Source organism: Cervus elaphus, chromosome 14 (assembly GCF_910594005.1).
Source record: "Cervus elaphus chromosome 14, mCerEla1.1, whole genome shotgun sequence".
NCBI classification, from domain to species: domain Eukaryota; kingdom Metazoa; phylum Chordata; class Mammalia; order Artiodactyla; family Cervidae; genus Cervus; species Cervus elaphus.
Window position 1 is genome coordinate 32,393,051 of NC_057828.1, and position 25,681 is coordinate 32,418,731.

Genomic DNA, 25,681 nt, shown 5'->3' on the forward strand with positions numbered 1-25,681 from the left:
TTCCTAGCTAAGGCAGAAGTTGTCACCATTTCAATGTCTTCCTATCTCTAGCTCTTCTGTCTACTGTCCTAATTTTTCTTGCCTGAATTCAATCTGTGTGTGATCTTGCCTCTGTTGCAGGAAGGGGAACCCTTTCCTGGGCCAAGAGCAGATTCTTATCTAGCCCTCAGAAAAGAATTATCTGAGAGATACATAGGACAAAGCAAAAGACATTACTGGGAAGGGGGCACCTGGGAGGAGGGCAGCGGGGTAAGGGGATCCAGGAGAACTGCTCTGCCACGTGGCTGGCAGTCTGGGGTGTTGTGGTGATGGGGTTAGTTTCTAGGTTGTCTCTGGCCAGTCATCTTGCTTGGCCCACAACTCAGGATCCTTCCTTGGAGCGTGAGCAACTCTCAGCTAAGATGGACTGCAGCATGAAGGATTCTGGGAGGTTAGTAAGACATATTATGGAGTGGTGTCTGCTCTCTCCTTTTGGCCCCTCCTGAATTCTCCCAGTTAGTTTTCTGCGCCAGCACTAAGTTCCTTATCAGGAGGGACCTCCTGGTGTGAGACAGCTCCTGCAGGTGGTTATCATTGTGTCTGGCCGAGGGCGGTGGTTTCTGTCAGTGGTTCCCGAGCAACTTGACCCTAGGACTTACAGCTACAGAATATTTGAGCTGGGAGAGATCTTAGAAATCATTTAGTCCATTCCCCTCCTCTTATGAGGAAAAAACTGGCAGTGTAGGAGACTCTCCAAAGCTCTCACAGTTAGGAGGCAGAACCAGAAGTAAGAACCCAGGTCAGATTCCCAGCCCAGACCTCACTGCATCATGTCACACCAACTCTCCTCTGCAGGGGCTCAGGCTCTAGCAGGCTCCCATAGCTCGACCTCCTGTGCCCGGGCAGAACTGGCTTTCTGGGGGGAAATGCAACATGGGCTTTCACCTGAGGCCACGGTCTAAGTGTGACATCACATAAATCTCCAATAATAATAATAATGAGATCCAAAGAATTATCTATATTCTTGTGTTAGGTTTGCCTATAGAAAATCCTGTTTGGGTTAGATAAGTTTCTTGGAAGTAGAGATTCAGAGTGGTGGCAGCATGATTTAACCTAGGCAGAACATTAGGTACTTTGAATGTTATGAACTTTTAATTAAGTTTCATTTATCACTGTTCTTAGAAAAGTAAGACTTCATTATTTAGTGTTACAAAATTTGTGACAATTCAGAAAGAGATAATTTATTTTTATGTTATCCACAAAGGAGTTGCTAATCAACTGCAAGAGTTAACAAGGTTACTAGGAGCATATTTAGGTTAATAAGAAAACAATATTTTCAACCACAAATGCTTTAAAATCACCACTGGGGCTTCCCCAGTGGCTTAGATGGTAAAGAATCTGCCTGCAACACAGAAGACAAGATTTGATCCCTGGGTCAGAAAGATCCCCTGGATAAGGGGATGGCTACCCACTCCAGTATTCTTGCCTGGAGAATTCCATGAGCAAAGGAGTCTGGCAGGCTCCATGTGGTCACAAAGACTCAGACACGACTGAGCAACTAACAGTTTCACTTTCGTTTAAAGTCAGACAACTGTAGTTGCCAACTAAAAATTTTTTCAAGCTATAGAAGCAGTTCCCCCAATATCCTACATGCAATGTATTAAACATTTCTTCTTAACTTAGCTCCAGTTACACTGTTCTCTCCAGAAGCATTTCACTGGGTGCCTACTATGTGTCAGGAGCTATGTTAGGATTTACTAGTCAACTCCCACCCTCAGGGAGTTTGCAGTCTGGTTGAACTGCCCTTGTTGTTGTTTAGTCATTCAGTCATGTCCAATTCTGTGCGACCCCATGGACTGTAGCCCACCAGGCTCCTCTGTCCGTGGGTTTCTTACTTCTGGTTCTGCCTCCAAACTGTGAATACTGGAGTGGGTTGCCATTTCCAGGGGATCTTCCACACCCAGGGACTAAACCTGTGTCTCCTGCATTGGCAGGCAGATTCTTTACCATCTGAGTCACCCGGGAAGCCCTGAAGTGCTCTAGGCACTTGAAAATAATAAAACTGAATTCCTTAAAAAAAAAAAAAAAAAGCTTCTGATTTCACTAACTACAACAGTGTTGCAGGAAGGGGGACCCCTTCCAGGGCCCGAAACTGGGCTCTTGTCTAACACTTGGAAATGAATTGTCCGAGGAGACACACGCTGACAAAGCAAGAGATTTTATTGGGAAAGGGCACCCAGGTGGAGAGCAGTAGGTAAGGGAACCCAGGAGAACTGCTCTGCCGCGTGGCTCGCAGTCTTGGGTTTTATAGTGATGGGATTAGTTTCCGGGTGGTCTTTGGCCAATCATTCTAATTCAGAGTCTTTCCTGGTGGCGCACGCATCGCTCAGCCAAGATGGATGCTAGCAAGAGGGATTCTGGGAAGTGGACGGACAGGTAGTGTCTCCTCTCGATCTTCCCCGAACTCTTCCGGCTGGTGGTGGCCTATTAGTTCCGTATTCCTTATCAGGATCTCCTGCCATAAAACAACTCATGCAAATAGTTACTATGGTGCCTGGCCAGGGTGGGCGGTTTCAATCAGTGTGCTTCCCCTAACAACTCCCCCCTGAGAGAGTTCATACTCAAGATGCTTCTTGGGAATTGGGGCGGAGGTCTCCTTCTTCTGTAACTTCTTCCTGCTGTGCCTGGGCGTAGGCCTGCCTAGCAGAGCAGAAGTCTCCCTCTACCTGATCTAAGTTGGGGTGTTTCATATCTGAAACCAGCTTTTACTCTTGTAATAACAGCAACTTAGTTTGAAACTGTCAGCGCCTCTCAGAGGTAAAATAGACAGGGGCCAAACAGGAAACCTAACAGGATGGTCATCACTGGTCCCCAGAAACAGGAGGCACTGCTGGGATGATTGGCTGGTGGTCAAGCAACAGAGCTGTGTTCTAAGAATCTTATGTTTAGTCTGAAGTTACCATCTTTCACCTGGGTGGGGGCTCTAGTTCTGTAGAAGAACTCAAAAGACATTGTTATGCATTTTTTTTTTTTTTTTTTGAGTAGGAACCAGGACCCGTCTCAAGGCTGTACCACCATTTGATTGTTTCCCCTCTGTTTCTGTATTTTTTTCTTTCTCTGATTGGCAATTGTTTGAATCTACCCTTTGGAACTCAGGGAAGGTCAAGGAGGCTGAATAAAGCCTATATTTTACAGTACAGCAGATCTGTACTCCAGAGTTGCTACCCTGCAGAGTCCTGTTCAGTTTTATTTAGGGAACAGGGCAACTATGACTGTGATAACTTTTTGTCAAAATGGGGCATAGGACCACCTCAGCTTGGAGAAGAGACACTGAATTGGAAGTATTTCTGAGTTCCAAGTCTTAGATCTGAGCGTTGTATGATTAAAATCTCAATCCCTTGGTCTGCCATTTTGTTGTAACATACCCAGTTAGTAGTAGCTAGAGAAGGGATAACTGGAGTTTTAATAGACAAAGTAAATCTCTTTCTTTTAGAAGAATAGACCTGAAATCCAGTCTGGACCTGGCACTTCAGGGAGACTTGTAGCCAGGTGGCCAGTTGTCTAGTTTTATAAAAAGTAAGGTAGAAGTTACTAGCTTCCAGCAGACATTGTTTTGAGAATGGTGGCATCTAAGCCTGACACGACTCAGAAAACTCAAGTGTTTGGCAATACAATGTCTAATCTGAAATTACACCCATAGTAACACCTGGTTATTTCCCAGGATGTCTGAACCATAGCTGAGTACTCCATTTTGACTTTTAATTGTAAATTTTTTTCTTTAATAGCCAAAGCAGATGGCACCATTAATGATGTCAGTGTTTCTCTAGGTATGAGAAGATGCAAGAATTGGGACTCATAAAATCTCTTGAAAAGATCTAACTATCTGAAGGCCTGTTCTGCCAGTTTTTCCCAGAGCACGGAACACCTCATTCTTGATCTTCACCCTGAACTCCTTTCAGGGCCGTTGGAAGTCAGCAGTTGCAGTGGTCATGATAGAATCGCTGTAGATGTAGATGGCAAGTGTCAGTCTTCAGTTGGCAAAGCCCCTTTTTGCTCACAAACTTGACCACGACTTTGAGGGGGGCATTTCATGACCATTTTATCCCATGGTGCTGAGAATGTCCATTCTCAGGTTTGGCAAAGATTTTGTCGACCGGCCTCTCAATGTGCTGTTACTGGATTAGGCCATAAAACAGTATCTAAAATTTTCTGGACCACCTGTCTTACTAGCCTCTTGGTCCAGGAAAACATTCCCTCTTGTTGCTTTTTCTCATATCTAGAGTTATACTGTCATCATCATCGATTTTATAAGGAACTATATATTATTCTATCAGAGGCCTCAGTCACACATTTGGCACTGTAAGAAATAGCAATTCTGCAAAACAGGTGAAATATAAAGAACATAGCCAGCAGTACTAGTAAAGTCACAAGTAACACTTAAGAGCTTCCATTAGATGTAGCCCAGCATATCCCAGGTCGTCTGTCTTAGTCTACTCTGTACGAATCTTTATCTTTCATGGAAATTATACATTGGCACCACCATTTATAAGGCACATAGCCCAGTTTTTTAGTGTTACTAGACTGATTATCCTTAGTATGATTTAATTGTTTTTAACACAGAGGAGACTTTAAACCTAAATTACCATAGCCTAGTGTTATCTATATAAATCTATCTCATAATTGTGGGAGATTTTTTTTTTTTTTTTGCTAAAACCTTTTTTGTTGCTCTGATTGAGCTTGAGGAATAGAAAAAGGCTCAAATTTATAGCCAGAGTCAGAGTAGGCATTATTAATTGGCCCAGTGAGGGGATCCCGTCTGGTAGTATCATAGTAACCTGAATATGACTATAATTTTTCCAAGTAAATTTCCTCAGGGCCAACCAGTTAGAGTCTTGTAGTAGAGAAATTTACCAAGGTAACCCAGAGCTAGACACAGATAATTGGCCACAAACCCAGCAATTGGATTGATTTTTAAAACTAGCATAGTATCAGGCCTATGATAGAAAAGCATTTGATTTATATACAAAGGTCTAAGAAGTCAAGAGAACACTATAAACGATCATACGAATCAGGTCCAGTATCTTGGACAAGCTGTCTACCTCTGATGTCGTTGTCTTCTCATCTTGGTGTACTGTAGTTTTTCTTGTTTGAGCATCATTTTAAGGTGAGATCAGGTCAGCTGTCTTCTCTATAGACCAGGAAGGGGCCTTTGGAAGTGGGAATTAATCTAAGAGTTAATTTCCCTTCAGTTTCATTGTGCATGAGCTAGTTAAGAGTACCTGACAAAAAGTCTTTCCATCCAGGTTGGAGACAGTCTCTTAAATTATGTCTTTTTCCAGTCCTGGTTGCAGGTCATGAGGCATCTGATCTTCGTCCAAAGATAGATTACTGAGATAAGCTTCAGAAACAAACTTAGGGTGTTCTTTAAGAATTCAATTAAATTTTGCATTAATATCACATAACAGCAAAGAACTATCCAAGAAATGAGTCTTACTACATGCAGACCTCCATGAACAAACTGGGATTTAACATTTTTTGAAATATCTTTTTCCCCAAAGTTACCCTCATTTTTATCAAATATAACCAAATTAAGGCTAGTTTTTTTTGCAAAATAGGTCTGTTTTTACTAATTTTGGTCTGATGATTTATATAACCATAATTGATTATAGACTTTTTATTTTGCTGAAACACTTATAGAATCTCAAACTGAACTTTTAATATAAAACAGGGCTGGGAAACTCACACCAAAGGCTTATCACAGATTTTGCCTAACAAATCTAGGTGAACTCTTTTCTTTTTAAGGTCTCAAAACTTCCTTGAGATTTTTATACCTGTTAGTGAGATAACCTTCCTAGCTCATTTGATAAACTTACTGGAAACCTAAGAGTTTCAAATTTCTGGAGGAGTCAGAGAGAGAGAAAATATAATTGTTTTGTTCATAACGTATAATTTTACCAAATTATTTTCATAATTAGTTTGAGAGGAATGTTTTCCTTACTCCTGGAAAACACAAGATTCAAACCTGTAATTTTTCAGATAGAAACCATAAAAATTATAAGCATATTCGCTGGTTCATTTAGTTCTTTGTTAACTTTTGTGAAGTCATCAGGTTTCTCATTAGAACACCAAGACATATCAAAATGTTAAGAACTCTATATAATTTCTAGGATATCTGTATTAGTAATTTTACCATACATTATAACGTGAGCAGATTTATTGCTCATTTGATAATCTTTTTCATGTAATTTAACCAACCAAATAAACAGTTTAATATCTCTCTTTGGGATGTTTCAGGGGCCCTCTGAAACACCCCAAAGTTAGCTAGATGTCAAAGAAACTTCAAAAGAATTCGATTCAGGAAGTTTTATCGAAAAGATCAATTAAAAGCTTTAGAACATTTGGTCAGATTCATTCAATGTTGATGGGTGTATCATTTAGCTTATTGATATGTCACAATGGGCGCAAATACCAAGGCTCAAGGTCTAGTGAAAGTCAGCTCCGCTATCTTGGACCTAATTGGCTCTAAGCAGTTTTCTTACAACCATGTCATTTTTAACAAAATCCACTTATCTAACTAATTGTAATCCAATTTTAGAAAATCCTGATCATGCATAACTCTTTTTAGTATTTTTTTCATACTTTTTTGCTGAAATCACTCTTCCTGCTTTCCTTTAGCAAGCAAGAGCTAACTTTTATATTAGCATTTTATAGATTGGTGAGCATAAATACCAGTGATAATTTCCAAAACCCTTGCTTTCTTAAAACATTTTAGGATGGCATCAAACATTATTCATTTATAGTCCCAAATCTCTTTAGTTTTTCTGTAAAAGGAAATCAGTGTTTAGTAGTAAATGTTTCAAAATCTTATTTCATTTGGAATAGACCTAATTATTTAATAGACTTCTAATACTTAGTTTAGCACAACCCTTAGAAATTCAAGTTACACCAATCTGGGGAGACTATTGTAGACAGATATTTTTAAAGAATAATTATTCTTAATAGAGTTTATATATAAACTCATACCTCATTTACATTTTTTAGAAGTTTTTTTCACTCGAGGTAATTTCTTTGTTGACAAACTTGTAATAGGTATAATATTTAACTTATATTAAACCTAGGTACAATGAAAATATTCCACTTGATGTTAATTATTCTAAGACATGTCTATATTAGATAGGTCAACAAAAAACATTAATATCAGGTATTTAATACTGAATATTTCCCAGTTCACCTGAACCTGGAATTTATTGTTTAATTTAGAATTATTTGATTTGTAAGCACTTACCTTTTTTTAAGCCAATTAAATAGAGCTCATTTACAAATTAACCTAAAAATATTACCCAGAGACAAAAACATACCAAGACATATTTAGACAGACACACTGCAAGATCTAGCTTCATTTTCTAAGTTTGGTCATGAATTAGATATTACAATATAAAATTTACTAGTTTATAAAAAAAAGCTGAAATAAATAACATTTTTAAAGGCTTTTTGCTTTTTTTTCTCAGTCTCAGGAGTTAGAGATGGTCTAGATAAGTGTTCCTGATAGCCCTGGTCTCAAGGCACAGGGAAAGAAAATCAAGCTCTAACAAAATGGTGGCAGGTCTAAATGGTAGCCAAACAAAGCAAAATGGCCATCACAAATCACAACACAGAACAGACTTAAAACACACACATATAAACCTGGCAGTCCTCATCAGACACTCTCTTAAATACAAGAATACAGTCTCTCAGAAAACCTTTTATAGAGACACAAAACTTCAGATGTCTTCAAAGATTTCAAAAGGAGGAAAGGAAGCCAGGTTGAAAGAAGGGGGAGGAGGCGGGAACGGGGGGCAAAAGGGGTGGCCTTACAGACGTCTCCTGCCACCTGCAGACACCCAGGCGTTACGGGACTTTTCCCTGGGCTTCCAGAAAAGGGAGGACTGGAACTCGGCCCTACCAGAAACCAGACCAGAAAATTCGAGTTCTCTGCCAAGAGGAGGTGATCAGTCTCCAATCCTCAGCTCAAGCTGAGGCCCTTCGACCAGATTCCTGTGTCCAGGACCGGGGGACTAGAAAAATGGGAAGGATAGGAAGGGCTAAGGAGAGGAAAGAGAGAGGGAAGGGGAGGGAGGTCAATAAAGTCTCTTGTTCCTTACCGGTTGGGGCACTCTGGCCAGTTGTCCGCGTCAGGAGGAGACCAGGGACAAAAGGGTCCCAGTTGTGGCAGCTGGGTCTGGTCCATTGGCAGGCAAGTTGGCCCCTGAGTACCCCAAGTGGTCAGGATGTCAGTCTCAGCGAAGAAGATGTCCCTTCGTGGTCGCCATTTGTTGCAGGAAGGGGGACCCCTTCCAGGGCCCGAAACTGGGCTCTTGTCTAACACTCGGAAATGAATTGTCCGAGGAGACACACGCTGACAAAGCAAGAGATTTTATTGGAAAAGGGCACCCAGGTGGAGAGCAGTAGGTAAGGGAACCCAGGAGAACTGCTCTGCCGCGTGGCTCGCAGTCTTGGGTTTTATGGTGATGGGATTAGTTTCCGGGTGGTCTTTGGCCAATCATTCTAATTCAGAGTCTTTCCTGGTGGCGCACGCATCGCTCAGCCAAGATGGATGCTAGCAAGAGGGATTCTGGGAAGTGGACGGACAGGTAGTGTCTCCTCTCGATCTTCCCCGAACTCTTCCGGCTGGTGGTGGCCTATTAGTTCCGTATTCCTTATCAGGATCTCCTGCCATAAAACAACTCATGCAAATAGTTACTATGGTGCCTGGCCAGGGTGGGCGGTTTCAATCAGGGTGCTTCCCCTAACAACAGGTTTCTCTATTTTCTTACTTGTCACTTCTCTGTTTCTTACTTATCTAAGCTATGAGGCTGTCTGGTACCTACAGAGCTTTAACCTTTATTTATTCATCCAATATATGCTTACTGAACATGTAATATATTCAAGGAGCTATAGCAGTGAAGTAAACAAAACTCCGTGCCTTCCTGAAGTTTGCATTACTTGTTTTGCCACAGGTAAGAGATTTGCTATCCAGGACCAAGAAACCCGGAGGGCTAAAAGTAAGGGAGGACCAACAGCTGGGCTTTTATGTGGATGGTCTGAAGTCAGTGCCTTGTGAGAACTATGCCCAGATTGAAAGACTGATGGAACAAGGAGCAAAAATAAGGACCACAGCTCCGACCAGCATGAATGCCAGCAGCAGCCGGTCTCACATGGTCATCACCATTCAGTTCAAGCAGGTGAGATTCAACTGGATGCCAGTGTCCCCACCTCTCACCAAGGGGGTCTGGGGATGTGTTCCCAGTAGCATTATGGGCTGCTGAGTATTATGGAGTTTTTTTAGATTTGATATATGGATTAAGATAGCTATTTCCAAACATAGACTATAGGGTCAGAAGCATAGACTATAGGGTCAGAAGCAGGAGAAAGTAAGACACTTGTCTTTTCCTGCCTCCCTCCCACCACATCCATGCCCCACTCTGGCCTAAGTGATCTCATTACCGATAGAGGGTCACTAGTAAGGTGCCAGAAATGCCCATAGGGCTAAAGGCTGTTTTCCCTCAAGTAAATTACATACTTTGAGACACAGGTTTTGACCCCCAGTTTGATGAAATTGTGGAAATAGGAGAATGAGTCTCTGGTTTGTCATGGAGAATTCCTATTAACAGTCTTTCCGTGCATCACCAATATAATGATGGTCAGCTTTCGGATCCATGAGCCTAGAGGACAACCAGATACTGAAGTGTCTTTCTGAAATTTGAAAGTCCAAGATAAAGCCTTTGAAACCATATCATCCATGTAATGCTCCACTAGCTAGAATATTTGATAAGCTAAAGCACACTTTTCTCCTCCATTCTCCTTGGTTGGGAACGATGTAGGGAATGATAGCTACAGTTATGGACAATTTGATTCAGAAATGGTTATCATAAAGCCTGGGTAAGCAATTTTACCACCCCCTTCTCCTAAGCCACAGCACTAGTAATAGATAAAATAGTAATAAATGAAGATTGTCCTGTTCTAACCAGGATTGCTAGAAGAACACTAGACCATGTATGACTCCGTTTACCAGCTCTGAAGTTGTGGGAAATAATTTACCTTTCCTGAGTCACAGCTTCTTGTTCTGTAAAATGAGACAAATAGTTATCCTCGTAGAAATGTTGGGAAGTTTAAATATTACATTAAAAAATTTTTATTTATCTTGTTTTTGGCTGGGCTGGATCTTCATTGCTATGCAGGCTTTTCTCTAGTTGCAGTGAGCAGGGTCTACTCTCTAGTTGTTCTCATTGAGATGGCTTCTCTTGCTGTGGACCACGGGCTCTAGAGGACAGGCTCAATAGTTGAGGCACATGGGCTTCGTTGCCCCACGGCATGTAGGATCTTCCAGCACCAGGGTTTAAACCCATGTCTCCTGCATTGACATGTAGACTGTTTACCACTGAACCACCAGGGAAGACCAAGATACTACATTTTAAAGAACTCTGTAAATTTCCCTGGTGACTCAGATGGTAAAGAATCCACCTACCATGCAGGAGATCTGGATTCTATCCCTGGGTCAGGAAGATCCCCAGGAAAAGGGAATGGCTACCCAACTCTAGTATTCTTGCCTGGAGAATCCCATGGACAGAGGAGCCTGGCAGACTACAGTTCATGGGGTCACAAAGAGTTGGACAGAACTGAGCAACTAAGAACACAAGTAAACTTTTAATTATTATTCACTTGATTTTACAATGTGGGTAAGATGTTACATTGATAGACTTTATATGAATATAACATTCACTCCATATTCATAGACTTTGTATGTACTATATTTACAATGAATATAAAGTGTTACATTCATAGACTTTATAGATGGTTTTCTGTGCTATTTTTTAATTTTGAATTTTAGAGGTAGGAGACAAAATTAACTGGATAAAAACAAGCATACTCTGTTTATTGGTGTCAGTAGCAATATTAGCACGTAAAGAGCCTCTTGATGAAAGTGAAAGAGGAGAGTGAAAAAGTTGACTTAAAGCTCAACATTCAGAAAACTAAGATCATGGCATCTGGTCCCATCACTTCATGGCAAATAGATGGGGAAACAGTGGAAACGGTAGCTGACTTTATTTTCCTGGGCTCCAAAATCACTGCGGATGGTGACTGCAGCCATGAAATTAAAAGATGCTTACTCCTTGGAAAGAAAGTTATGACCAACCTGGACAGCATATTAAAAAGCATAGACATTACTTTGCCAACAAAGGTCCATCTAGTCAAGGCTATGGTTTTTCCAGTGGTCATGTATGGATGTGAGAGTTGGACTATAAAGAAAGCTGAGCACAGAAGAATTGATGCTTTTGAACTGTGAAGCTGGAGAAGACTCTTGAGAGTCCCTTAGACTACAAGGAGATCCAACCAGTCCATCCTAAAGGAGATCAGTCCTGGGTGTTCATTGGAAGGACTGATGTTGAAGCTGAAACTCCAATATTTTGGCCACCTGATGTGAAAAGCTGACTCATTTGAAAAGACCCTGATGCTGGGAAAGATTGAGGGCAGGAGGAGAAGGGGATGACAGAGCATGAGATGGATGCTGGATGGCATCACCGACTCGACGGACATGGGTTTGGGTGGACTCCAGGAGTTGGTGATGGACAGGAAGGCCTGGCGTGCTGCGGTTCATGGGGTCGCAAAGAGTCAGACACGACTGAGCAACTGAACTGAACTGAGTGTATGCCAGGCATGATTAGAACCATTACATCTATTATACTTTATCCTCGTAACATCCCAATAATATGCTATCATCCTGATTTTACAACTGAGAAAAGTTAAATCATAGCTCAGAAAAGTTAAATCATTTGCTCACAATTGCAAGACAGCAAGACAACCTGTAGCATTCTTTCCCCTACATGACTACACCATCCTGAACAGTTACTTATTTTGCAAATTTCACAGTATCTTTAAAATATTTATTGATTGGGAAGTGGTTAGGGCTCTGCCCTTCCACTGAAGGGGGCACGTGTTCGATCCCTGTCAGAGAACTAAGATTCCATGTGCCACCTGATGTGGCCAGAAGAAAAAGCACTTAATGATTACAGAAATATTAGGACAATAGTTGGTATCTAATACATAACTGGAAATAACGTTACAGAAGGGAAGGGGCAACTGAGATGTTTGGACCTAATAATGTTATTGTAAAATGTCATTGTAAAGAGAATGACATTTTAACTTGCAAATTTTATTATATCTTTTTTGAGTGTGAAATACAATTCAAAAAATATTTCGGAATGTAAATGTAAAATAGATTGACTTCTCGTGTAGCCTGCTACATCTCTAATAGCATTACTTGTGGTGCTTTCCTGCAGGTTTTCCTAGACAGAGACCTCACCAAACAGTCCAGTATTAACTTGGTAGATTTAGCTGGAAGTGAAAGACAGAAATCTTCAGGATCGGAAGGAGACAGACTGAGGGAAGGATCACGAGTTAACTTAAGTTTAACCAATTTAGGAAATGTCATCAGGTAAATAATCAGTGGGCAGGTACTTATTTGTGCCATAAAAATGACCTCAAATATCAAAATTTAGATTAATCATAACCCTTGGTTCATGACCAACTAGCATCATTGGTTTATTCCTGGTCCTCTCCTAGATTTTATTTTAAACTAATTAATTGCTTTTAGATGAAATAACAAACACTAATAAAACTACCACCAAATCCAAAAAACAGTTGGAAGTAATCACCATCTTGCTCCCCTTGGAGGTGACCATCATCTTGAATTTTATGTTTTATGTATGTCCCTCCCTCCCACTTTCTTCCTTTTCTCCCCTTCCTTTCTTCCCTCTTTCTTTCTTTTCTTATTTTATCACACGTGAATATTATATTCAGTAGCACTGATTTTTGAATTTTATAAAAAGGTAAAATATTATATTATTTTCTGGATCTTGTATTTTTAAAGTTATTTAGGTATAAATTACATTATAGTAAAGTGCACAAATCTTAAATGTTCAGCTCAATGGATTTTTATATATGTATATATCTATGTAATTAATAACTAGACTGAGATACAGACATTTCCAAAACCCAGAAAACCCCCTCATGCCTTCTCCTTGGCTTTTAATCCCAATGAAAGAAATTAACCTCTGTTATCAAAGATTTATTTTTGCCTAGCTGTATTGATTTTCATATAAATGCAATCATTTATATAAGATCATTGTCTTTTATATCTGGCTTCATTCACTAAGGATTGTTTCTATGGGACTTATCCATGACGTTTTGCTTTAGCAATTATCAGTTCTTTTTCATTGTTATGGATTATTTTATTGTAGGAATATACCATTATTTGTCCATTCTTCTATTGATGGGCATTTAGTTTGTTTCCAGGTTTTAACCATTATGAATAAAGTTGTTACAAACATTCTTGCACATATAATTTGGGGAAAATAATTACTCATTTCTCTTAAGTATATACCCAGGAGTATAGTTTGTTTTTAGATTCAACATTATTAACAATATCCATCTATCTTACGTGTGGCTCTAGTTAATTTATTTTCTGTTCTTTTACTAAACATTGTGTCTATGAGATTCATCCATATTGTTATAGTAGCAGTTGTTACAGCATCCATGTTATTACTTCTTTTTCATTATTATGTAGTCATCCATTGTGGGAATATGCCACAATTTATTCCTTCATTCTCATGTTAATTGATGATTTGGTTGTTTCCAAGTTTTTCTTTTTTTTTTTTTGCTTTTACAAATAGTGCTACTATGAACATTCTCATAAAGTCACTGAGTATCAGTATACTAAAGGATTTTCTGATATCGACAGAACTGAAATTATTGTGCTTTATATATAAGGTGTGTGAATACCTAATTTTTCAAGATGGTGATAAATTGTTCTCCAAAGTTGTTGGTTCAGTTAATACTCCCAGTGGCAATGTATAACATATCCCAATAATCCACATCTTTTCTAAGGCTTGATGTTGTCAGATTTCTTGACATTTACCAATTAAATGGGCATAAACATACTTTGGGCTTCTGGGATAGCTCAGTTGGTAAAGAATCTGCCTGCAATGCAGGAGACCCTGGTTTGATTCCTGGGTTGGGAAAATCCCCTGGAGAAGAGATAGGCTACCCACTCCAGTATTCTTGGGCTTCCCTGGTGGCTCAGCTGGTAAAGAATCGGCTTGCAACGCGGGAGACCTGGGTTCAATCCCTGGGTTGGGAAGATCCCCTGGAGAAGGGAAACGCCTGGAGAATTCCGTGTACAGTCCATGGGGTTGTAAAGAGTAAGAGACGACTGAGCGACTTTCACTTTCAAACATACTTTACTATGGTCGTGAGAGTCCTGGTTACTAGCAAGCTTGAACAACATTTGATTTCTTTTTTAGCAATATATTTTCTCTCAAAAATACCTGTGCTTATGTTTTCCCCTTTATTCTATTTATTTATTGTCTTTTTCATTGATCTGTAGATGTTTTAAACATATTTTTATTACTCTTCTCTCAGGTATATGTATCATAAGTATCTTCTCCCAGTTAGTAGATTGTGTTTTCACTTATTAAAAGATGTCTATTGATGAGCAGAAGTTATGGTGTATGTTTTGCATTTTTTCATTTTCTGTGTCTTGTTTAAGAAAATTTGTACTTAAACCCTATCTATCTGGAGTTGATTTCTGTGTATAGTGTAAAGTAGGCATCCTTTTCTGCCGGGGTCCAGCCCCAGCAGGATCCAGGGGAACCCTCAGGATGAACGGCATTGGCAAATGAGAGAGAGATAGTGAGACAAAGTTCGGGGGCTGAGTCTGGAGTTTATTTTTGCACGGCCCCTTTATACCCTTAACAACATCTTTTTGGGGGAAGTGCATATTGCTTACAGACAGGTCATCTCAAAACATTACAGCAACTTGACCTTCAACAGAAACAGGATGTCACCCACATGTGTTTCGTTCACAAGAGTCTTTCTTATCATTTGGCCTTCAGCCCTGCTAACATTTTATGGCTTGCACCTGGTGTGACTTAAGCAACTTCAGTAGCCGACCCTGTTTTTCTTATGATTAATCTATTTTCTTTCTATAGGCGTCATCTCTATGGGAACTAGATAGGATTACATTTTTACAGAACAGAAATGCAAAGGATTGCAAAAACAGCAAATATAGCACAAAACAGGCTCTTAGTCTAAGAGTTAATTACCTGCAAGAAGTCACCAGCTAATCTCTATCTAAAGTATTTTCTATTAGGCACATTTGTGGCTATTATACACCCTGCGAAGGGGCCTATGCTTAATAGTTTATTTTGTTAGCGTACAGTGCTTGGGATGTTTAGAACAATCATGAGCATTTTTTGCAATGAGAGCACACATTTATCAAACAAGCCAGAATGCCAGCAAAAGGGTTTGAACTGAAGCATTTCTTTCATCCCTGGCCCCTTCATAGGGCACCTGCGTCTAGGAGATTTATTAATTAGGGTTTTAAGTTGGTCCTCATTCAGTGAAAGAGGAGCAGGAGAGCTCTCGGCAGGCAACACAAGAATCTGCAGCAGGGCAAACAAGAACAACAGCAGAAAAGGGGGGAGGATACAGGGTGGGGTAGAGGCCGAGGCCAACCTGGAGGGTCCCTTATCCTAGACGGCCTTGCCTGTCAGGTTTTTTCCTCATGACCTCGTCGTGGATGGGGTCCCAGACGGCCTTGCCTGTCCGGTATTTTCTTCATGACCTCGTCATGGGCAGGATCTCCCATAACGGCTCCCGGCACTTTTCATTACTTTTCCCTTACAGATTACCAATTTTTTTTTTTTTTTTTTGTCTCATTTGTTGAGTAGTCTGTCCTCTCCCCAGTGATCTTCTATGCTACCTCTGTCATATGTCAAAATTCAACATTTTTTAAAAAAACTATTTCCTGGCTTTTTCATCTGTTCAGTGGTCAAAGTCTAAAAATAATAAATACTTCAACCTAATCCTGGATAATGGGCTTCTCAGGTGGTGCAGTGGTAAAGAATCCACCTGCCAGTGCAGAAGATGCCAGAGACACAGGTTCCATCCCTGGTCAGGAAGATCCCCTGGAGAAGGAAATGACAATCCGCTCCAGTATTCTTGCCTGGAGAATCCCATGGACAGTGAAGCCTGGTGGGCTACAGTCTATGGGGTTGTAAAGAGTTGAACATGACTGAGCAACTGAGCACACACATCCTTGGATAATATGAAGATCTCCATCTTACGTATGTCATTGTTGACATGTATTCTAATTCTATTCTTTAACCCCCAAATATTATTATTACTGTTTAATACAGTTAGTGTTCATTCACATTTATCTATTTTTAAAATTATTTTTATTCATTCCTTCTTAAACTTCAGAGCTGCTATATAAAGCAATTTCTTTCTGATCGGAATACTCTCTAGATCCCCCTTAATGACCATTTGCTGACAGCAAATTCAGTTTTTGTTTGGTTGAAATTTCTTATTTCAACTCATTTTTGAAAGATAGTTTTGCTGGGTATATAATTCTGCTGCTGCTAAGTTACGTCAGTCGTGTCCGACTCTGTGCGAACCCATAGATGGCAGCCCACCAGGCTCCTCTGTCCCTGGGATTCTCCAGGCAAGAACACTGGAGTGGGCTGCCATTTCCTTCTCCAATGCATGAAAGTAAAAAGTGAAAGTGAAGTCGCTCAGTCGTGTCCAACTCTTAGCGACCCCATGGACTGCAGCCTACCAGGCTCCTCCGTCCATGGCAGTTTCCAGGCAAGAGTACTGGAGTGGGTTGCCAGTGCCTTCTCTGATATAATTCTAGATAAGTAGTATTTTCTTTCAGCTTATTAATGATACCATTCTACTGTTTTCTGTTGTTTGCCTAATTGCTGTTCCACTGAAGACAATCTTTTTCCCTAACTGCTTTTAAGCTCTTCTTTTTTGGTGTTCTCTAATTTAATTCTGTTGCATTTTATTTATCCTGCTTGGAATTTCTTAGTCTCCATAGCTCTGATAGTGATTTTCATCAACACTCGAAAATTCTCAGTCATTATCTTTCACATATTGCTTCTGCACATTTTTTCTTCTCCTTTCTCTTCTGAAACTTCAATTACCCTGTTTGAATCTTCTTTTCCCGTCCTCCATGTCTCCTAACCTATCTTTCTGATTTTTCCTCTCTGTGTCTCCAGGCTGCAATTTCTTTTGAACTCTCTAGTTCACTAATTCAATTATCACAGTGTCTACTGTTGAACTTATCCATAGGGTTTTTAATTTCAATTGCTGTATCTAATCCTTTCTAGATGATCATTTTGTTTCTTTTCTGAACCTGGTAGCTTAATTTTTTGGATTTCTTTTCTTTGTGATTATAATTTATCAGAGATGGGATTTCCTCCCTCCTCCCCACTCTTCAGTGCCTACACTGCTCCCTCTGAAGTACCCTGAGCGACGTTTACTTCTCATTCACTCTTGCTTGATTCTGTAGCCTCTCCGGCCCTAACTCTATGGGATCTTCCTAAGGCAATATGAGAGAAAGACCAGAACGGATTTAAATGTGCTCCCCATACCTGTCTCTACATTGCTAGCCTACCACCCTCTGCCTCAGGTCAAAACCCTTCTCTGTACACACACAAAAAGACCCTTCTCTGCAGGCTCTGGGTTTTCCTCCCAAGGTTTACTGTGTTAGTGCCCCAGATCTGGGCCTCCCTCTCTGTTATGGTTTCCCCGGGGTTGACCTTGGAGAGGGAGCCAGCTGCTCCTATCTTCAATACTCCAGTGTCCTTGTACAGAAGGTATCTCAGCTATTGGATGTTCCTTAGTGTCATGTCTGGTATACAGGGTTGACAAGGATATTTGAGGGGTGTTTCTGACTCACACACAAAGAGGCAGATTTCTTTTTGATATATTTAAAACTTTTTATTGTTTTATATTTTCTTTTCATTTAGTGCTCTGGCTGATGCAGCCATGGGGAAGAAAGTCCTCCATGTTCCCTACAGAGACTCTGTACTGACCAAACTGCTCCAGTCAGCTCTGGGTGGGAACAGCAGAACTACTCTGGTAAAGTGACTTTCCTACCACATTTTAGACTGTTTAGAGTCATGCAGATGTCATGATTGCTGTTGTTATTATCATTAAAGTTATTCTTCACAAGAATCTTGTCAGTTCTTGACAAGATTCTCAGTTTCAGCGCACTTACTGTGGAGCCTCATTTTCTTCCTTCCTAAAGTGAAGATAACGATATCGCCTTGAAACTGTGGTTATGATGATTAAATGAAATATAATGAACAAGCTTTAAAAGTTGCGAAGCTGGACAAAGATAAATGATTATTCATCAGGCCCTTATGCTCTGAATCATGGCCTCCAGGTCCATAGATGAGGAGTTGCCACATGGGCAGTCACATTCCCTCCTGTTCACGCTCAGTGATTCTGCCCACCTCCAGCCCATCAAAAAGTTTATTTTCTCATTTGAATTCTAGAACAGTTAAGCTGAAGTCAATAACAGATTTGAAACCATTTAACTGGGTACTCAGTAATGATTTATTTATTAGTCTCTGCAGTGCTACCATTCAACTGTCATTTAAATTCCTGAGGAAATCTGTTGGGGACTCAGTGCTGAGGGTTGTGTAGTACAGAGGCTAGCAGCACAGTTGTTCAAGTCAGGGCAGGTTCAGGTCCCAGCTCCACCACTTATGGGTGACCTTGGCACATTACTCTTATCTAAGCCTCAGTTTTCTGAGTTGTAAAGTTTAAACAAACCACAAGTTCCAAGATATTCCATGAATGTTAGCTGTGTAAAATCAACAATAGCAATGTGCTGTGTGTTTAGTCTCTCAGTCATGTCTGACTTTCTGTGACCCCATGCACTGTAGCCCACCAGGCTCCTCTGTCCATGGAGATTCTCCAGGCAAGAGTACTGGAGTGGATTGCCTTGCCCTGCTTCAGGGGATCTTCCCAACCCAAGGATCAAACCCAGGTCTCGCGCATTGCAGAGGGATTCTTTACCATCTGAGCCACCAGGGAAGCCCAAGAATACTACAGTGGGTAGCCTATCCCTTCTCCAGGGGATCTTCCTGACCCAGGAATTGAACTGGGATCTCCTGCATTGTAGGTGGATTCTTTACCAACTGAGCGACCAGGGAAGCCCAACAATAGCTATATATGCTATATAAAAAACAAAATCTGAAAAGAATATTTGTTTACAGATAGCAGCAATAAGTCCAGCCGACATCTGCTATGAGGAAACTTTATCAACACTAAGATATGCTGAAAGGTATGATTATGAATACTTATTATCTATAGTGGTTCTAAGTTCTAAATCTGGCAAATTCTTCTAGTACCCTTAAATTTGATGAGCTGGTGTCTTGGGAAAGGGTCCAGAAAAAAGAAGAACAAAATGATTTGTGACAGAAGAGGGAGAGAAAAGAAAATAAGTAAGAGGAGACAGAAATAGGGGCTCAGGGCCCTCCTAGCCTGTCATTCTGTCACTGCAGTCCTGGATGGGGGAGGAGCCACAGGCTCTAATTCATGGGAAGAGCATTGATCCCACCCCTGAAGTGCTCAGTTCTCTGTCTCCCTGCATTTTTCTGTCAAATAGCATGGCCATTCATAGATTCTCCTTTTGTCCTATGGGTCACAGGTAGAGAATAGTGGCAGGCAGGGAATTTTTGTGCTAATGATAAAGATGAGCATGTAAGAGGCTCCCAAAGTTGGGAACCAGCCCTGGGCCCTGCCCCTTTCCCACTGTAGTTTCTCAAATCTCCAGGCCCCACAAAGCAGGTCAGAGGTGACTCCTCCCAGGGAGGGGCTGTCCACACACATTCCTGCCTTCCCACTTGGCCCAGGAAGCAAGCCCACTCCTGGCAGGTTAGTCCTAGCAGGAGGCTGTGGCCGAGCCGAGTTTCTGCTTTTCAAGGCAGGCAGAAGTCTGCTTCCCCTGACCCTTTTGGGAAAGTGAGGGTCTGGGGAGAGGGAGGCTCTAACCAGGAGTTGGAACCCCATGGTGTCACCACCCCTGCATCCCATTCAGCATGGCCAACATGGAGAGTCCCCCTCTGAAGCTTTCCCATCAGCTTCGTTCAGGAGCTTAGAATTCTCAGCCAGCTTTCCAGGTGACTGGAGCTGGCGTGTGAAACGAACCTGGTTCCTATTCCTGTCAGGTTTACGGGCCATTGTGTCAGACAGAATCTGGCCCTACTCCCTCCGAGACCTGAACCTCCCTGCCCCTTGGTGAGCTCACACACTGAAGGAGGTGACACCTCCCTCTCTGGGCTGAGTGAAGACTCGTGAGATGGTTCATGAACCGTTCCTGGCTAAGTTCTGCCTGGCACGAGGCTGAAGCTCAAAATGACAGTTGTTAAGATGTCTTCAAGTAGTTCTCTCGGATGTTCCCTGGCCTCTTCTCTAGGGAAAGGCCTTTGCGTTTTAGGGACAAACCCTTGCATTCTCATTCCTTACTGCCAGGCCTCAGTATCATTTTGCTTCATTTGTTTTTCTCTGTTTTCTTCCAGCATCTATGCTACAAACTCAGAACTTAAGGTTGAATTTTGCCTTTAGTATTATGTGCTGTGCTGTGCTTAGTCACTCAATAATGTCTGACTCTGCGATCCCATGGACCGTAGCCCACCAGGCTCCTCTGTCCATGGGATTCTCCACGCATGAATTCTGGAGTGGGTTGCTATGCCCGCCTCAGGGGATCTTCCCAACCCAGGGATCGAACCTAGTACTCCTGCACTGCAGGCAGCTTCTTTACAGTTTGAGCCCCCAGGGAAGCCCTTAGTATGTAGAATATTCATTTTCTCTCCACTTGTCAGATCTAAACTGTTGCTAGTACTTTTTACGTGAGAGACTGTGTGATGCCGAGGAAGAAGAAAATGATCCCCAGGGGTCCTGGGCTCCAGGCCTGGATCTGTTGTGGACCCTGTGACTGGGGGCAAGCCTTGCAAACCCTGTTCCTCAGGGAAAGGAGTAAGGCTGCCAGATGTAGCAAATGAAAATATAGGATGCCCAATTACATTTGAATTTCAGGTAAAGAACAAGTCATGTTTTAGCACAACTATGTCCCATGCAGCACTAGCCAGGAGTGAACGAGGACAGCAGTCCCCAACCTTTTGGCACCAGGGACTAGTTTCGTGCAAGACAATTTTTCCAGGGACCGGGGGTCAGGAGAGGTGGGGGTGGGGAGTAGGGGTGGTTTGGGGTGATTCAAGCACATTACATTTATTGTGCCCTTTATTTCTGTTGTTATTATATCAGCTCCACCTCAGATCATCAGGCCTTAGATCCTGGAGGTTGGAGATCCTGAACTAGGCAAAGTCCAAGACCACTCCTGGCCTGGCACTCTTGGCAGAGCAGTTGCTGGCAGCCTCCAGGGTTTTTGTTGTTACAGAAACAGTAGAGATTGAAGAGATTGTTTTCATTAACCAAGTCAGCCCAACTGGGGGAGTGTGTTTGGGGCCCAGAACACATTGGGGGGTGGGCTCCAGGCTTGGGCCGAGGGGCTCATGTTTGAGCCCTGGATGCCACTGAGTCCCTTCTGGTCTTAGTGGTTTACTGGAAACTTACACAGTGGAATCTCAAGTTACTAGGAAGTAAAAAGCTCCCATTTTGACCATTTGAGACCAGTTTCCCGGCAGTGCTCTGGTAGTACTGCTCCAGCTGCAAAAGACCAAGGGCCTGAGTGTGTGTCCACCTTTGCACAGGGCTAAGAAGATCCGGAACAAAGCTGTTGTCAACACTTCCACCCTGATGAGGGAGTCCAGGGCAGAGAACAACAGACTGCTGCTGGGGTGTGGAAACAGCACAATGGCAGGTAAACTGAGTCAGGAGTCAGTGCAGGTCCAAGGCAGCAGTCACGAGGCCGGAATCGGGAGGGAGGGAGAGAGGGACACGGCCAAGCCCGGTTGCAGGGTCGGGGCTGCGGGGAGATAGGCAAATGGAGGGTGTTGCACTGGAAGGGCAGGGGCCAGGAACCCTTGTATTTAGTCTGAGGGGAGCCCTAGGGCAGGCCAAGACATCCCTTGACCTTTGTCCAGGACATTTTGGCCTGAATGTAATTCTCATGTGATTGTAAGAAATACTGGCCCTGGCCTTTTGAAATGGTCATTTTAGTCTCATTTTTTAATTGCCATTTTTATTTCGAGGCTGTTCTTTCCCCCGGGACTACTTTCTCCTTAACCAGATTTGGACAGTGGCCATTTGGCATTTGTTCTGCTGATGGCCTCCTGTAGTTAAGTGATGTTTTGGGACCCAAGAAGTGCTAGCCCCCGAACCCTCTTCTAAGACTCTACTCAGCCCTGGCTGCACGTTAGAGTCACCTGGTGACTGGGCACCACTTGGACCAATTACCCATCCCCAGGGCAGCAGCTCACCTTAGGTGGCTCCACTGGGCAGTTATTGAGAACCATTGCTTTGAGTGAAGGTCTTAGTTTTTCGTGTGGCAGCTTGAGTTGTGTGTAATTTTATGTGCATTAACAATTTAGCATAGGATTTGTGAAAAGGGCAAAATATAAAACTGTTGAAGTAGAATTGGTAAAGGTGTTCAGCATCAAAAAAGCCAGAGTGGAAGGTGGGGTGCCCTGTGCTCAGTGCTCTTAACGGAGCGTGACGCGTTGTCCTGCCCTTGGTACCTGTTCCGCCTCCCCAAGTTGGGCTCCCTCAAGCCACATGGGCCCTCTCTCTGGTGGTAGCGGCTCTTCTGACCCTAACACACACAACTTCATGGATGTTCCCCTTGAGGGCAGATTGTTGCCACCTGGCATATCTCTGGGTTCCCACATTACTCAATAAGGCTTCAGCCTCAACAAGGAACTTCCTAAATTAGAGTCTGTACCCATGTCTGGTCCAGGGTGACACTGATGGGTCACAAATCTCTGCATCTGGACAAGCCAGATGTTGACCTAAATGTTGCATCTGATTCCCATTGTTCATAAGCATAGACACAGAACTCATGAAAAACAAGTGAAGATAAATCTTTGATTCTTCCTAAATCCCCTGACTTGACAGGAATTCCCTGAAACCGTCTCACATGCCCACACAGTTGAAAAACATAATGTTGAGCTTCCTGCTCTTCCGATAAAGGATCTCTTTGCTCTAGTTTCCTATAAATTAAAAGGTGAACCTAGTCTTTTTTTTAGTTTTTTAAGAAGATTTTTTATTGAAGTATAGTTAATTTATAATGTGTTAGTTTCAAGTGTATACAAAGGGATTCAGTTGTATATAGATAGATAGATAAATGTATACATATAAATATATATAATTTTTTTTCAGATTCCTTTCCATTATATAAAATTCTTTTGCAGATTCTTTTCCATTATAGGTTTTTATGAGATAGTGAGTATAGTTACTTGTGCTATATAATATGCCCTTGTTGCTTATCTACTTTATATATAATAATATGTATCTCTTAATCCCAAACTCCTAGTTTACCTCCCACCTCCACCCCCAGCTATCCCTTTTGATAAGTTTTTTATTTTTTTTTAATTTTTAAAATGTATTTTAATTGGAGGCTAATTGCTTTACAATATTGTGGTGGGTTTTGCCATACATTCACATGAATCAGCCATGGGTGTACATGTGTTCCCCATCTTGAACACCCCTCCCACCTTCTTCCCCATCCCATCCCTCAGGGTCATCCCAGTGCACCAGCCCTGAGCACCCTGTCTCATGCATCAAACCTGAACTGGCAATCTACTTCACATATGGTAATATACATGTTTCAATGATATTCTCTCAAATCATCCCACCCTCACCTTCTCCCACAGAGTCCAAAAGTCTGTTCTTTACATCTGTGTCTCTTTTGCTGTCTCGCATATAGGGTCATCGTTACCATCTTTCTAAATTCCATATATATGCGATAGTATACTGTGTTGGTGTTTTTCTTTCTGACTTACTTCACTCTGTATAATAGGCTCCAGTTTCATCCACCTCATTAGAACTGTTTCAAATGCATTCTTTTTTATAGCTGATAATATTCCATTGTGTATATGTACCACAGCTTTCTTATCGATTCATCTGCTGATGGACATCTAGGTTGCTTCCATGTCTTGGCTATTGTAAACAGTGCTGCAATGAACATTGGGGTGCACGTGTCTCTTTCAGATCTGGTTTCCTCGGTGTGTATGCCCAGCAGTGGGATTGCTGGGTCGTATGGCAGTTTTATTTCCAGTTTTTAAAGGAATCTCCACACTGTTTTCCATAGTAGCTGTACTAGTTTGCATTCCCACCAACAGTGTAAGAGGGTTCCATTTTCTCCACACCCTCTCCAGCATTTATTGTTTGTAGACTTTTTGATAGCAGCCATTCTGACTGGTGTGAGATGGTACCTCACTATGGTTTTGATTTGCATTTCTCTGATAATGAGTGATGTTGAGCATCTTTTCAATGTGTTTGTCAGCCATCTGCATGTCTTCTTTGGAGAAATGTCTGTTTAGTTCTTTGGCCCACTTTTTGATTGGGTCACTTATTTTTCTGGAATTGAGTTACAGGAGTTACTTGTTTGTTTTTGAGATTAATTCTTTGTCAGTTGCTTCATTTGCTATTATTTTCTCCCGTTCTGAAGGCTGTCTTTTCACCTTGCTTGTAGTTTCCTTTGTTGTGCAGAAGCTTTTAATTTTAATTAGGTCCCATTTGTTTATTTTTGCTTTTATTTCCATTACTCTGGGAGGTGGGTCATAGAGGATCCTGCTATGATTTACATCAGAGAGTGTTTTTGCCTATGTTTTCCTCTAGGGGTTTTATAGTTTCTGGTCTTACATTTAGATCTTTAATCTGTTTTGAGTTTATTTTTATATATGGTGTTAGAAATTGTTCTAGTTTCATTCTTTTATGAGTGATTGACCAGTTAGTTTTCCCAGCATCACTTGTTAAAGAGATTGTCTTTTCTCCATTGTATATTCTTGCCTCCTTTGTCAAAGATAAGGTGTCCATAGGTGTGTGGATTTATCTCTGAGCTTTCTGTTTTGTTCCATTGATCTATATTTCTGTCTTTGTGCCAGTACCATACTGTCTTGATGACTGGAGCTTTGTAGTATAGCCTGAAGTCAGGCAGGTTGATTCCTTCAGTTCCATTCTTCTTTCTCAAGATTGCTTTGGCTATTCGAGGTTTTTTATATTTCCATACAAATTGTGAAATTATTTGTTCTAGTTCTCTGAAAAATACCGTTGGTAGCTTGAATCTATAGATTGCTTTGAGTAGTATACTCATTTTCATTATATTGATTCTTCCAATCCATGAACATGGTGTATTTCTCCATCTATTTGTGTCATCTTTGATTTCTTTCATCAGTGTTTTATAGTTTTCTATATATAGGTCTTTTGTTTCTTTAGGTAACTTTATTCCTAAGTATTTTATTCTTTTTGTTGCAATTGTGAATGGAATTGTTTCAATTTCTCTTTCTGTTTTCTCATTGTTAGTGTATAGGAATGCAAGGGATTTCTGTGTGTTAATTTTATATCCCGCAACTTTACTATATTCATTGATTAGCTCTAGTAATTTTCTGGTGGAGTCTTTAGGGTTTTCTATGTAGAGGATCACGTCATCTGCAAACAGTGAGAGTTTTACTTCTTCTTTCCCAATCTGGATTCCTTTTATTTCTTTTTCTTCTCTAATTGCTGTGGCTAAAACTTCCAAAACTATGTTGAATAGTAGTGGTAAGAGTGGGCATCCTTTTCTTGTTCCTGACTTTAAGGGAAATGTTTTCAGCTTTTTACCATTGAGGATAATGTTTGTTGTGGGTTTATCATATATGGCTTTTATTATGTTGAGGTATGTTCCTTCTATGCCTGCTTTCTGGAGGAT

The 25,681-nt window shown here is 41.3% G+C and overlaps 1 protein-coding gene across 1 annotated transcript in view; it reads left to right on the forward strand.

The window, feature by feature from the left end:
• Positions 1–25,681, forward strand: part of LOC122708329 (kinesin-like protein KIF28P) — a 71,521-nt gene that overhangs the window by 20,693 nt on the left and 25,147 nt on the right. Inside the window, exons 5-9 of the mRNA XM_043924723.1 lie at positions 8,976–9,200; positions 12,297–12,451; positions 17,832–17,943; positions 19,089–19,156; positions 21,585–21,694. Coding sequence (XP_043780658.1) covers positions 8,976–9,200; positions 12,297–12,451; positions 17,832–17,943; positions 19,089–19,156; positions 21,585–21,694 — 670 coding nt within the window. The remainder of the gene's footprint in view (positions 1–8,975; positions 9,201–12,296; positions 12,452–17,831; positions 17,944–19,088; positions 19,157–21,584; positions 21,695–25,681) is intronic.